General features: G+C 43.0%; 1 protein-coding gene across 11 annotated transcripts in view; it reads right to left on the bottom strand.

Annotated features, from left to right (window-relative positions):
• Nucleotides 1-15,252, bottom strand: part of Dlgap1 (DLG associated protein 1) — an 838,155-nt gene that overhangs the window by 303,984 nt on the left and 518,919 nt on the right. For 4 of the 11 annotated variants that reach the window (XM_042259990.2, XM_042259994.2, XM_042259993.2 and 1 more), the window contains one exon: nt 13,463-14,506. In XM_042259990.2, coding sequence (XP_042115924.1) covers nt 13,463-14,437 — 975 coding nt within the window. In that variant the 5' untranslated portion in view covers nt 14,438-14,506. Of the gene's footprint in view, nt 1-8,930; nt 9,149-9,400; nt 9,520-13,462; nt 14,507-15,252 lie in introns of those variants that run through there. The other 7 variants (XM_006972267.4, XM_076549886.1, XM_015986362.3 and 4 more) reach the window with 5 other exon arrangements.

The following is a 15,252-nucleotide window of genomic DNA, read 5'->3' as shown; positions in this document are numbered from 1 at the left end:
CTCAGAAACACAGACAACAAAAGCAGAAAAAGAGAAATGTGATTAAAACTGACTAATAGTAGCCCTCAGAACAGCAAATTAAACATTCAACAGTGCCCAGACAAACCACCAAAAAGGGAGAATGTATTTGCAAACACCCATCTGACAAGTAGTTGGTTTCCAGAATTTGTAAGGAGCTAAAACACTCAAGAGGAAAACAGACCCAATAATCCTGTTTGAGAATGAGCAAAAGAGCAATATTTTCAAAAGAAGACATGAAAGCGGCAAAAGATGTTCAAAATGTTCAGCAGCACCAATGATCAGACAAATGCAAACGAAACTGAATATAGGTCTCACCTCACATCTGCTAGAATAGTTATTATCACCAAAAAGGCAACATGATGAGCGGCAGAAAAAATCAGGAGAAAGCAAACACTACATTTTTGTTGAGGATGTAAATTAGGGTAGCTACCATAAAAAGTATGGGATTTCCTCGAAATATTAAAAGTGGAAGTGCCATAGTAGTGTTTCTGCACATGACCAGTAAACCATCTGAACCTTCAACATACAAATTTGTGTGTTGAAGAGAACTCCTCAAAACACTGGTTATTACAGCAATATTCACACTCTCCAAGATGTCCCTCGGCATATAAACCAATAAAGGAAATATGGCAGACATACAATGGCCATAGAGAGAATAAAGCCCTGCCATCTGTGATAACACATGTACGTCTAGACAATACCATGTAAGGTGTAATAGCTCAGGCAGAGAAAGGCTAATGCCTCATCACCTCACACGTCTGTGGAATCTGAAAGAGTTTATTTCATAGGAGTCGTGAGCTGAATGGTGCTTAGCCAACGTGTGAGTGGTTGGGGGGAATGTGGAGGCATTGGTTAATTATAGTTAGATTAGAGAAGTACAAATATATGCAGAATAGGTGAACACAGGGACAGAGAGTAGAAAGGCAAGTGAATACTTGTGGCTAGGTGATAGAGGGGGGAGCTTAATGGGGGGGGGGATGGAGTGGAGAATGACTAAATAGTCCTGTAATACCTTCTATGAGAGATAAAGTGTTCTGAAATTGTGTTGATGGTTGGCAATTGTGCAAACACTTAAAACCATCAGGTTATACACATTAAGTTGGAGGATTGTGTGATATGTGGGTTATATCTTATTTACATCTCTGCTATTGGTGTGCTCTCTGGTCTAAAGTTTGAGTAGAGATGAGGTAGATGATCTCCAGGCCCTACACCTTACTGAGGAGCCAATTGGCAGTTGATAATTGCTGGAGGAAGGCGAATCACTCTCTTTTGAGGATGTAGCCTCTTTTAGAATTTCCATGCGCCATGCATGGCCCCATACTCAGGCACATAAAGGCAGCACCAACTGGATTAACTCGGTTATAAAACATTTTTTAAAATGAAAAAACAATGACCAAGGAAGACACCATGAATGCCACCATTTACAAAGAAATTAGACAGCATCTGACTGGAGTGGAAGAAGCAGGAAATGGGGACAGGGCAGCCTTCCCTGAGCATGCAGGTCACCCAAGAGGTTGGAGGATTCCTCTCATGTGACCAAGGAAGGAGTGTTACCCTGTGGGACAGGAGGAGCCAAGGAAGACCTTGCAGTTGCTACTGGCCCCACCATTCTCTATGATGGAGGGGTCTTTCTAGAACTCTATAAATGGATGACTTTGGGTGAGTCTTCTATCTCAAATTGTGCAATAAAATAAAAGGTGAGAAGTGAAAGAGGAGATGAAGCAACAGGAACAGGGAAAGATTCCTAGGCACCATTCTCATCTCCTTGGAGGTGTGTGTGTGTGGGAGGGAGAGTTAGCTAGAAGTAGGAGGCAGTAGATTAACCCCACACATTAGATTGGTCAGTCTGTTATTAGCAATATTAGTGAAGGAAGACATTAAGATCTCTCTCAACACAGGGACAGCCTTCCAAGGATTTCCTAATTCCTATGCTGGGAAGCCTGGCGATGGTGATGGTTGTCAGGGCACAGGAGACAAGAGACTCGGCTGGTCAGCTAGTCAAAGATATGTCAGGAAGAACAGATTGGAGGAGACATGAGACCAGTTTCAAATTCCCCACTCAGGGATAGCCACAGATAATTGGTTATTCAGACATACAAATTGAATCTAAGAAGTAACAGTTGACTTTAGGGTTATTTTTTCAAGTAGCATGAATGTCCAAGTATGTATTTGCAAAGCATTAAAATCCATAGGAGACATACTTTATTGCTTGTTTGGTTCGTGAGATCACCTGGCACAAAATAAAATGTTTCTTTTTTTCTGTGCGGTGACCGCACATGTCAAATATGGGAGAGCAACCTACACACCAATTTTCAGCCTATGGATCTGATTTTTCATGAGCCTCACCACACATCCCTCACAGAGAGAGCACTTGTTTCGGGTGGATGTGTTTCACCTTCTTTGTGGAAGCCTCAAAGAGAAGGCAGTACGAAGGGAAAATCAGCTATTTATAGACGTTTTTGACTAAAAGTGTCTGCTCAGCGTGCTATGGAATATTTCCAAGATGTGGGAGAACAGGAAACTATCTAAAAATCAACTGGAAGGCTGGAGGAGTGTTATGGGGGAACAATTCTGCAGGGGAGTCGTTTGCAGAAAGCTCAGGTTTCATTTGCAAACAAATGACAGTTACTTTTCCTGACACTCCAAGTTACAGAGAAGCCAGCTAAACTTCTAGTTAAGGAGAGAAGAGGAGAGGGGGAAATGAAAAACCCCATGAATTCTTAAAGTACTGTAAGTAACTGGAACCCTCAAAGGAATTTTAAAGGGGGACACTTCTCTCTACAGCTGATCCTTGATGGAAGAGTTGCCAGCTAGGTGGATGCCCATAGAACACAGGGCAAGCAGGTGGATTTCTAAGAATAGACTGCAGGTCCCTGTGACCTAACGGTCCTGCTGAGACTAGAGAAGTCTTTGTCAACACTTACCTTTGCTTTTATAACAACAACACAACAAAATGGCAAGGTCATTTGCTCGAGCAAACAATTCTATGAAATTCTACATGCATCCCATGCACTGTGCTTGCACTGTCTGGGTGGTCACAGGAAGCGAGTGTGGTAGGAAGACTTGGGGCTGACTGCCAAGAGACAGATGGCTGCGAGGAGAGCCTGGGCTTTTGATGGTTCTGTGGAGGAGGAGGAGGAGGTCCTGAGAGGGACCTGCCTTCAGCAAATGTTTATTCTTTGGAGTTCTCTAGTCTTAAAAGAACAGTGCACCCGGCTTCAGAGAACGGGAAGGTTAGTTGAGGACCTTGGACAGGAGCAATGGAGGATAACGGCCTAGGACCTCCTGCCACTCCCCTTCAGCTGTCGTAAAGCTCATACCTGTCTGGTTGCTGTGAAGGAGACACTCCTCAGAGAACTAGTTAAGCCCATAAAGGATATGGCAGAAGGGTGGGTTGAGTTACCTTGGGGACATATCCCACAGTCGTTGCTGTTCGTTAACCTCATCCTGTTGATTTACCAGGTTGCCTGGAGTAAGGCAGTAGGTGGTTGGCAGACCAACACTGCGAAAGTAAATGCAAGGCTCGTGGGAACGAACGCTTGAACAGGCTGGAATTGTGTTCTACCAGCAAATGCCAAGCCATGTGAAAATCCGCTCCACAGAGGTGAAGATATCTCTGACTTGGCCCTTTGTAGCCCTCTCACTTCTAGTCACCAGCTGCATGTGTTCAGTTGGCACCTGGTAAAGGAAGTTTCCTCATTGTGATTAAGATCTACCATTATCGTACATGGGGTAGGGGGAAGTGGGGTGGATAGGGAAGAGGTTTTCCTTGTCCATGAAATCAGGCATGCCTATGTAAGCAAAATAGAAAAGGGGAAAAAAGTGTTATGTTATGATACACCAAACAAAGGAAAGATTCAAAGCATATTCATGGCTGAACACGTATACTTTGGAAACCTTTCACACTATTATTTTATTTGATTGCCTAAATCCTCATTTCTTCTTCCTAGCGCCTGAAGCAAACAAAGTCATATCTTCAGGCCCACTTTATGGGTTAAAAAATGGAAGCATTGGGTTGAGAGAGTCCAGTGATGTAGGAAGCCAGTGATAACATCAAAGCTTGGCTGAGCACGTGAAGCCCATGTTTCCATCAGTTAGACTCTACTGCCTCCTACAGGAAAGTACACGAGACACTAAGCCTACAGCTCCCTGTAACTGAGTTACTTGAGTTTCTTGGACAGATTCTATTGAAGTCATTCCAGATGTAGTATGCCATCAGAATCTCTTGGGTTGATGCCAGAAATCCTCACTTAACAGACACCTTCAATGTAATTCTTGAGCATATGACGTCATGGGAACTACCTCTAAATTGACAGAGGGATATTCAGTGGTATATGACTATTAAAAATGGTTCACTACAGGCTTACATGGGATATGGTTGTGGTCACTTGTCCCCATGTAGATACCATCCTGCCTTGCATCAGGTAGTGTTTCCAACCTTATAGGCAGATCTTTTTCTCAGTCGCCCATCCTCTCAGCCTTTTGTTCTTCCAGGATATTGTTCTCTTAGCTTCTGTGCAGTTTCCCTGATTGATATATTTGCTCTCATTGTCCCAAACGTATTATCCTACATATCATTATATGTGTGTATAATTTATATATGCCACATATATGTGTTGCACCATGTATCCCTTTGAAACAATAGATAGTTTTTATCCTGATGAAGTGAGGTGAAAGATTCTGACTGCCGAGACATGGAATATGCTGGGGAGAAGCATGCCGTCCTCAGAATCCAGATCCTGCACCCTAATAAGAGTTGGACCTAGAGATCACATGTCCTGCTCCATTTGCCCTCTTCTGGACCATAGTCCACCCCTGGTAAAGCCATTAGGATGCAGAAAGGCTCAATCTGTAATAGCAGAAATACATCCATTCTGGGGGTGGGAAATAAGAGTTAAAACTATGAGCATGGGGCTTGTCAGATGGCCCAACAGATAAAGGTACTTTCTGTACAAGCTGGCAGCCTGAGCTCAACCTCTGGAACCCCTGGTGGGAGGAGAGGACACACACCTGGAAGTTGTCCTCTGATCTCCACCTGCATGTGTGGCACATGTGAATTGTGTCCACACACATACACACACACACACACACACACACACACACACACACACACACACGAGAATAACAAATAAAATAAAAATACAATACATACTTTGTGACTACAGAGCTACAAATTGCAGAGAATTATTTAGCTGACAAATATCTTTGTCTCCTATGAGCCTTTTAAAGCACAAACATGTGACACATGTGACTCTCAGGTCATTCTCGACCTCATTTCCTCCAAAGAATGTATCAGCAAGAATTTGAAAAGAACCTTCGGGCTTTAGCAGAATGTGAGAGAGAGAGAGAGAGAGAGAGAGAGAGAGAGAGAGAGAGAGAGAGAGAGAGAGAGAGAGAGAGAGGAATGAAGAGAGCACAGACCATCAGGAAGAAAGACAGCCAGTGGAGGCCTCCTCTGAGACGACAGATCTTGTCAAGGTATTTCCTTTTGTCATTGGAAAAGAGTAAGCAGAGCTAAATAATTCCAGAAGATTCTTTTATAAGATGGTTGCTACATAAAGTAGCAGGAAGCTGTAGAGTCTAGACTATCAGGAAGAGATTGTGAGTGAGGAGGTTTACGGGATGATGTTCCAATGAGGAGTGTCTGTTAGTCAGAAAATGACAATGTAGAAGGAAATAGAAATAAGATGTTAAGCCCCTAGATAGTTAAATCAGGGTATTGGACAATCCTGAAGATATGTATTAAATTGTGGGGCTTCAAAGGCTGCACAGGACAGAAGACTTTTTTTTTCTTCATGGTTGTTGAATATGTCTTTGAATTAAAAGGACTGACACTGGCTTTGTCCTCACACGAGGGAGTCAGGACATGACTAGATTAATGATCTGAAATAAGACTGAAAAAGTAAGGTAATGACTTTTTACTTGGATCGATGAAAAAAAGAGGGGCGGGGGGAGGTTCCTTACTTCATAGCTATTCTTCTTCCATGGCTTTTGTGAAGTGGCCCATTTAAAAGAGATCTGATTTCATCAGAGATCAAAGACATCAAAAGCATGGATGTGTTATCTAGAAGTGTGGGTGCCCAGGTGCGGAGGAGGAGGTGAGGGAGTAGATCCATGCACCTGTGAACACAGCAACACTTACTATGCTTCATAGATAGTTTTCCCATTTCACAAGAGTGTGTTCAGCTTTCCTAATTCATCGAGGACAATGATTAGACATTCTTGAGTTAGCAGGAACAGTGCTCTAATAATCATGAGCTTACCTAGAAACCTCAGTGTATGGCTCAGACACACAAAGTACGGCACAACATTAAGTTTTAGCAAATAAAGAAAAGCAGTTTTAAAGGTAAACTCTGTATTTTCTTACATTTGTAGGATCAAAGCATCAAAAGAGGTCTTCCCTGTCCATGTGGGTAATCTCCAAAAGAATTAAAAATAGTAGAAATAAGAAATTGGTCCAAAGAAACACAAGGGACACATGATGCCTTCCTGTACACTGTTCTCCCCTTTACCTATTTTGATTGTGTTAACAGTAATCAAATAACTTCTTTGCCATCATCTTTTAGTTACAAACGGAGAGGGCTCAGGTGTTGGAGAATCAAGTAACTTGGAAATCATTCCAACTGGTAATCATTCACTGAAAGAAATTAAAGTACTTCCCTACTGTGTTTCCAGTTTAAGAACATAGACACACACACACACACACACACACACACACACACACACACACAGGAGAAAAAAAATGCCCTCTGTGTTATGATGTCACACATGTGGCAGTTCCTGGCCTGCTGGTGGGGGCTAGGAAAGATGGTTTTGAGAAACAGGTCAGTGAGTCCTACACGTGCTTTCTTCTCTTTGAACAAAAATAAGGGTTTAACTTCTCAGATGAATAATACAAATTACACTATAATCACATAACTTAATGCAAACTATTTAAACTAGTTATACCTGAAAATGCACATTTTTTCCCTCCATCAAACTTCCTTGGCTAATGACAGAAAAATCTGTTAGGTGGTATTGTGATTTTTGAAACCTATGGAATTTGAGGTTTCTGTGTCTTAGACCCATATAAGATGGCAATTCCATATGAGTCAAGCCTGCCTGAGCTCTGTGGTCATGGATCCTAGCAACACATGTTCTTCCAAAATGAGAAAAATGATACTGAGCTTAATTAATTGAAATATTGATTTCACTGAACTCTAACTCACAATGATCCACTAAAAGACATTGAACCCCCTAAATGGAGAAAAATATCACTTTAATTACAAACCAAAGCCAGTGTGGCTTTGTTACTAGCCTAACACACACACACACACACACACACACACACACACACACACACACACACACACACACACACATCTGGAACAAGAAACTGATGTATTCTGCCATTCACAATCACCCTGGTAAGTCCCATAATGCCACGCGGTCTCAAATGCGCTGGAGTTTAAAGATGATTCTCCAAAAGACATGGTGAGCCTTGAGTTGTCATTTTTAACTGTAATCCACTAAGTGGTTCATAAGGGAGAGTAGAAAAAGAGAAGTCAAGTCCATGGCCACTGAGTGATCCCAGGTTGGATTTCCTCTTTTACACTCTCCTAACCAATGCTGCCTCTTTAATTAGTAGGTTAAAATTTGGTGAGATAAGCAAAAGCACACAGACACCTCCGGCTGTGGCTCACCAGATGCTCTGTGTACGTACTGCTAGCAGTGGTATCGGAACACTGAGTCAACAAGCCAAGAATCATGAGGTCTCCCTTCGGAGCCCCTTCCTATTAACTTGTGATGTCTCTCTCCTACTGCAGAGTCTGCCTGCGCCCCTGATTTCTCAGGGTGCCTCGCTAATTGTTTTTCTCTCCCTATTAGTTAGGTGGAGGCTATAGTGGAAGGACCACAGAGAATCAGAACAGAGGACAGGGGGCAGCAGAGTGCTCAGGGTCCTGCGGGTGGTCATGGCCTCAACATTCAAAGTTAGCATCCGACAGGAGCAGCCTCACCTCTGTCTCTCTGTGGGAGAGGCATCTCTACTAAGATCAAAAATAAGGAGAGGCTTGTATGAGCCACATATAAAATGTACTCAAGATCCTTGGCAACACCAATGAAAAATAAAGAAAACTATTAATTAATGTAGTTGATAAGGTTTTTAGACAGGGCAGCCAGGCAACACCACAGTTAGCAGAGTCATAAGCAGAATTGGCAGTTTTATAAAATTCATATGAAATAGTTAAAACTGAATTAGTACAATTTAAATTGTTTTAAGGAAAGAGGAAAGAAAAGAAAAAAAAAAAACCCAGCCACAAAAAAACAAAACCAACCAACCAAACAAAAACAAAAACAAAAAACTATCACTGGGCAAAAATGGAAACATTCTTGTGAGAGATTCGAAAAACAAGTATACCTGCACTTTTAAATAAAACCCCGGTCCCACATTTGCTAGGAATGCATCTTTAAAGATCTTGTGGTATCTCATGAAAACAACAGACAAAACAAAAACAAAAACCATTCCAAAAAATGAAAAAGATCCCATCATCCACAAATTTAAATTCTGAAAAGGACCAGTAAGTGCTGAAGATTCTTGTTCAGAAAAATGACCGATCACATTCAAATCACCAGCCATTTAACATCCTCCAGCCCCTTAACATGCACTCCAGGAACATGAGAAACAGGATTTTAGGGAGCCTCTGCGCACAATGACTTGTAGACACCTGATGTCTTCACCTGTTTCCCACCATCTGTACATACGTTAGCTTGTTAGCTCTTTCCGACACACTAGGCATTGTTTATAGAGACGGAAAAAAAATAACAAAACAACCAAACTATCCACACACTCTCCCCCTCTTTGCAAAAATCTCTTCCAAACCAACTACTCACATCCATCAAACACAAAGTAATAAAAGAGTTACTTATACCCAAACCTGGTCAGTCCTTCCATTTCTGGAAACTTGCACACAAACTGAAGAAACCCACTCAGCCTTAAAAAGGTCGATCATTTTGCTGTCTACAGCTTCATCTCTGAGAGAGCTGGCTTCCTCGGTCCCTGTCTGCGCTCTCTCGCTCCCTCTGTGTGACTCTCGGCTTCTCTCGGGAGAGGAGAGGGTTCCCTTCCCTTCCCCTTTCCTGTTTCTGCCGCTGGATGAAGGATGAATGCTAAATACACGATTCGAAGGGATTTTTTTCCCCCTTTTTCTTAGGTGAACAGTTGGAAATCTAAAAATCTTTCTCTTCTGAATGGCTTAACATGCCACTCACTCAACGCGGAACGTTTATATAAAGAGGCATAAACACAACCAAGAATTCTACTTAAAAGAGAAAAAAGAAAAAGAAAAAGAAAACAACCCTCCTCCCAGCCTATTCTGTTTACTTAACTATTAGCACTTACCCTGAGATGTGCCATAAATGCTCTATTCCAAATGTACAAAAGCCAACCACATCTCAACTGAGAATTAAACAGTTTTAATGTCTTCAAATCCATGCTCCTGCTCCAAGCCCTGATACAGGCAGTCACTGGCAGCGGTACAATAGTTCTCAACAGCAGACATCTGATTCTTGACATTTAAAAATAACAATATTGGGAAAAGGGGGAGCCTTTTTTTTTAAAAAAAAAAATTAACTAAAACAGCTTGTGAGTGAGCACATAGCACCATTGAGTGTATTGACTGGAGTGTACAGTGATTACAAGTGAACCCTGGACAGCCACAGGCGAGACATACACAGACCCCTCACCTCTTACACAGTCCTGGCAAGGAGCTGCATTAAGTTTATGCTGAGTGAAACTCTCCAAAAGCAGAAGGCATTTCAGGATTGGAGTTCTATTATCTAGTGAATACTTATTAACATTAATTAGTGAATTGATTCACTAATTAATATTAATTAGTGAATACTAATTTGGTTTTGAATCAAATTAGGGATTTTGCTTTTCCTTGCACTGGTAGCCTAATTTCACATGTATGTTCTTTTACTGGCATGGACACATTGCAGGTCCAGTGCACACATGAGTTTGATGCAGACTAAGACAAATAATAAAACGCACATTTATATCTATGTCTGAAACACATTATAGAACTGGACAGAGCTGGGGTCAGCTGTTGGCTGCCCTGCATAATCTGCATTCTTTGTGTCTCAGTTTTGTCTATAAAGCAAAAGCAAAAAAGAACTTCTTGGGAAGAAGTTGGTGGGGCAGAGGTGGAGGGGAATAGAGGATGAATATGACCGGCGTTTGTTAGGCAAATGGACACCCATCTTTGTATGGGAAAGAGTTCTGAAAATAGTTAAAGCAAATATAGTACTTTTCAAAGTTGTTTTGTGTATTAAATGAAATCTAGATAGTTTCTAACCCAGAGACTACGTGAAAGGATTGAGCCTGATGAATGGCAAGATTTCAGACTTTCAAGGGAAAAGACTCGGTTTTGGCTCTTCCTGTTGCTGTGTGCCCTTGGTCAAGTTATTCAACATAGTTTTCTAAGTCTATGTTTTTCCCTCTGTGAAATGCCTTTAAAATTTCAAAGAACAAATTCAGTAACATTTGAGAAGCATCTGCTTTTGGCAAGCGTTTATGAATTGAGAGTTACCGGCCTTCCAACTCCTGGAAATTGCTCTGATTAGTACACCGAAATACTCAATTTATGAATTTGGAAGTGAGTAGAGAGATTACAGCCTTCTAGAACCAAGTATCTCCTTCTCTAACAGATGAAAGAGGCTCAGGAATCTGAAGGATGGCTCCAGCAATGTTGCCGGTTAGTGGCAAATAGGGAAGACAAGCCTAGTGTTCCTGATTGAGTGGGCTTGTAGGTTGTTGCTCACTAGACCTTGTGATGGTGATGTTAAATATGACCCAATCTGGCTTTAAATCAGCACCTATAGTCATATTACTAGAAAACAAAACAAAACAACTCTTTTTTTCCCTCCAAATTTGCTTCTACGATGAGTTTATACATGACATTATCCCACAAGAGCTGATGGGAGTCTGTTAATCCTATTTTCTGAGAAGAGTTTCCACAGGATGTTGGAGTCTGTGTCTCTCCTTCTAGAACCCAGAGAATTGTTGGAACTCAGGTCTCAGGAGGCATTGCCTACTCTCCTCCTCTTCAGGAATATTCAGTTTTTCTTGTAGCTTTCTTAAATGCATTATTAAAAAAGAAACTAGCCTAGGGAAGGTAAATAATTTGAAAGTAGAGGTTTCTATTCACTGAAGTATGAGGTCCATGGACATGACTGTATTAAATCCCACACCTTGATTTTGAACATTTCGTTCTGATGTTACTGAAAAACACTCAAAATGAATATCTTGAAAATGTGCTTCTTCCTCACTTTCCTACTTAGCTTTGGTATGGAGTAGGAATAAGCCCAAATTTTAGTCCTATAACCTCCAGGTCAAAGGTCAAAGTCCCTCACTATTTCAAAGCCTCAGTTTCTTCTCTTGTGAATAAGTCTTACTACATCCATCTTGAAGATGGAACATGTTCACCACAGTGCCCAGTACACAATGACTCTGTGGTTAATATCCATTTTCTTCTTCCTTTCTCTACCATTGCACACTTGACCACTTTTGAGATTTTGACTTTAAAAGGCATAAAAAAAGAAAAGAAAATTCGGGTGATGGTGGTGCACACCTTTAATCCCAGCACTCAGGAGACAGAGCCAGGTGGATCTCTGTGAGTCTGAGGCCAGCCTGGGCTACAGAGTGAGATCCAGAATAGGCACCAAAGCTACACAGAGAAACCCTGTCTCAAAAAAAAAAAAAAAAAACCAAAGAAAAGAAAAATAAATTTCAGGCACAAGTGAGTGTTCTATTACTAACAATGGTTGGTGTTGGATCCATGGACAGCATCCTTCTTAAATCTAATACTTCTAATTTCTCATATCCTACCACCACTTACAATAGCACAGGACATAGCAGTCATTAGTCACAGAGCCTTCTCATAGAAAACATGCCCATTTCTAGGACACCTCTGTCTCCTTACTGAACCTTTCTTCAAGACAATTATTTTTTTTTTTAAATCCGAGTACTTCACTTTCAATACTGGGTAAAATTTATGTGCTTAAATAATTTCTAAATCCTTACCTTATAGCCCTTATAATGGTCATTTCTTTTGAAGAGACTAAGGTTCTATCTAGTCCCATTTCTGATACATGCTGACAGTGTAACCCATTAAGCCTTTATTTGAGTTCACTTCTTTTTTCTACACTAAGTGGGTCAGATGAATCTTTTAGCTGGAACATTATGAAGAGTTCTTTGCTGGCATCTATGTATGTGTACCATGTGTGTGCTCAGTGCCTGCAGAGGTCAGAAGTGCGTGTCAGATCTCCTGGAACTGGAGTTACAGATGGTTGCAAACCACTATGTGGGTGCTGGGAACTGAACCTGGATCCTCTGCAAGAGCAGCCAGTGCTCTTAACCACTGAGAAATTTCTCTAGCTTCTTTTGAGGCTTATTTATATGCAGAACAATCATACAGTGAACTAGGCAGTCCTACTTTTTTAAGTAGGAAATACTAACATGTATTTGTGACATGGTAGCTTCTTCTAAAGTTCGGGCATGGGCCTTGTCTTTGCTCAGGACTGCCAGCCTAGGATATTCTCAGGGCTCAGGATAGGTACTCCCAGGAAAGCTGTATTTATCAGAAAGAGTTTAATGAGGGAAAAATGACCACATTCTCACTGGAAGAATTTCTTCTTGTATTTCTTCGGAAGGAGAGAATGGAGATGATTATGGCATGCTGCTTTTAAGGTCTAGTAAAAACTTTCACTGAAAGACAGGGACATCAGGAAAGAAACAGAGACAGAGATGCTCTGAAATTGGGGGAAAACCACGAGGGTCATTCTGCAGGGCGCATTGTGTCTCAGGAAGAACAATACTGGAGGGAGGGGAGAGGGAAGGTAGCTCTGCCTGCCCGTGCTGATATTTTTATCCAGGTGAATCTGTGGAAGGCAGCTGGAGGCAGAAGGGGGGACAGGAGCAGAAGTGGAAAGGGAAGAACAGCCTGCCTTGGAGGCTGTGTGTGGGATTTACATGCTGACACTAATTGTATTTTATGCACTGATGTCTCCCCTTCACCCTCCTCTCCTCTGTTGTCCTGGGCTTCTGCAGCTGCGCTTATCAGGTCCCCAAACTGCCTCCTTCTGTCTCCACCTCTGCAGGGTAACATCCTGGTTTTCTGTGTTTTGGAAGCGGGGTGGGCTGGGGATAATCACTGCCATAAGGAAGATGTGTGCATACTGCCTAATATCTTAAGAGAACTGGGGGAAGCTGGTAGAATGTGCTTCCTTGAATTTTCCCGATAGCTGCCATTACTCACTGAAATAATAAATAATCTGAACAAACAATCTGTTCGAGTTCATATAGACAGTTCTGAATAGAGCCAAAACTAGAACCCAGGAGCAAAGACCACACAACCGAGTCAGGAGCAATTTCACAGCATCTATCACTGAACATAGATAGTACCTGTAGGTACTGGCAGGACCGCTCTTGTTGACATGCCTCAGACTTCACCATGGCCTGATCCATGTTCACCGAGGCTTTCTGGTAAACCTCTCGGGCTCTGCTCACGGTGAGAGTGGAGGACCAGGCACTCTTCTTCAGAAGAGGGGCATCCAGACTGACGGGCAGGTTAGCACAGGTGGAGCACTTGACGTCATTGTTACTCCGGGAGGCCTTCACCGCCTGCTCGCTGATGGTGTTGTAGGCTTCCATGAAGTACTGTGAAGCAGAGCGGTCAGGGCACCTGCCCATGGTCATCACACCCGATGGCGTGTGGTAGAGGCACATGTCGCCATCCAGGTTGTCATCTGAGCTCCACCAGCTGGGAGAGGTGGGGGAGGCGTTGGAGGCATTGGATCTGGCCTTGGACTCTGAACGCCTCTCCTTGCTCTTGCTGCGCTTGCCATATCTCACAGTTTGCGACTCATCGGGGCTGGCCTTGCCCCCATTGACACTGCCTTTGGATGGCCCCTCCAGGGAATGCGACTTGGTGAAGAGCTTCTGGACCGAGTGGACCAGATGCCGGATGCGGCCGGGGCTATCACTGCGATGCTCCACAGCGGTGCGCTTGTACTGTAGCGTGTGGTAGCCATCCCGGCTGAGGGGCAGCTGCCTTTCAAACTGATCCAGCAGGTTGGCAGGGATGCGATTTGCCTTGGTGGCCAGTGTGCGTGGCACCAGGGCACTCTCGTCCTTCAGCTCCTGCTGCGAGGTGTAGTGCCTTCGTGGGAAGGTGCTGCTGGCCAGCGGGTCACTGAAGGGTCCCACGCACTCAGCCTGGAAGGAATTCCGCTGGGTGTAGTAGGGATGGTCCGCAGGGTGGTGGTCCACCGGGCTCAGCAGGTACGGCTTGTGGTCTGAGTGGTGCGACAATGAGTCACAGGCCGACTCGCAGGTGATCCCGTGGTGGTGGCTGCGGCTACCCGATAACCCTTTCATCGCTGACGGGAAGCAATCGCAGGGGTCATGGGAACCCCGTTAAGTTCCAGACCCGTCTTGGGCAAAGACCTGAGGGGCGAAGAACAAGGCATAAAGTTAGCTCTTCCCTCGGTAGGTGTAAACGGTTCTTTTTGGGGCTCCACACTACTGCTGGGTTTCTGAGGGACCCCAGGCTGTTCCTAAAAGCAGCTTTCGTGCATTATTGGAAAGGTCTTTCTCACCTTTGTAAGGATGGAAGGAACTATGGGACAAGGAAACTGTGAAATGCAATCTTACTGTTGTTTTGTTTTCTGAAACAGATTTTTACTGCACAACCCAGGCTGGAGTGCTCAATCCTGCCTCAGCCTGAGAGATGGGATCACGCTGGAGTACTAAAACACTGGGCTGAAATCGTCTCCAAGTTCTTTGACACAGTAACTCTGTTTTCCTTTATGATCCTAGTAGCTCAATGTATCTTTCCCTTGCTTTTCTTCTTTCCATGATTAAAAAAATATATTTTTATCATGTTTAGGTGTGGGAGTACGTATATAGGCACACGCTGATGTCAGCTGAAACCCAAGGTATGGATGGTATCCTTTGGAGCTGGAGTTACAGGTGGTTGTGAGCTGCCCAAATTCCATCCTGGAAATTGCACTCAGCAGTATTCAGCCTCTGGCCCCAACTCTTTCCCTGTTAATCACAATGTAGCATATCTAAAGGGCGAGGTTTCTGTGGAAACCCTGGCACCATGGCAGAGACATAGTTTTGTATGTGATTTTCACAGTATCCACTCCCTAGAACCCAAAGGACTGTTTGTTTTGTCTTTCCCTGCTGAA

The sequence above is a fragment of the Peromyscus maniculatus genome, chromosome 13, assembly GCF_049852395.1.
Source record: "Peromyscus maniculatus bairdii isolate BWxNUB_F1_BW_parent chromosome 13, HU_Pman_BW_mat_3.1, whole genome shotgun sequence".
Lineage (NCBI taxonomy): Eukaryota > Metazoa > Chordata > Mammalia > Rodentia > Cricetidae > Peromyscus > Peromyscus maniculatus.
The sequence above is the reverse complement of the archived record's forward strand: the minus strand, read 5'-3'. Positions and strand labels throughout refer to the sequence as shown.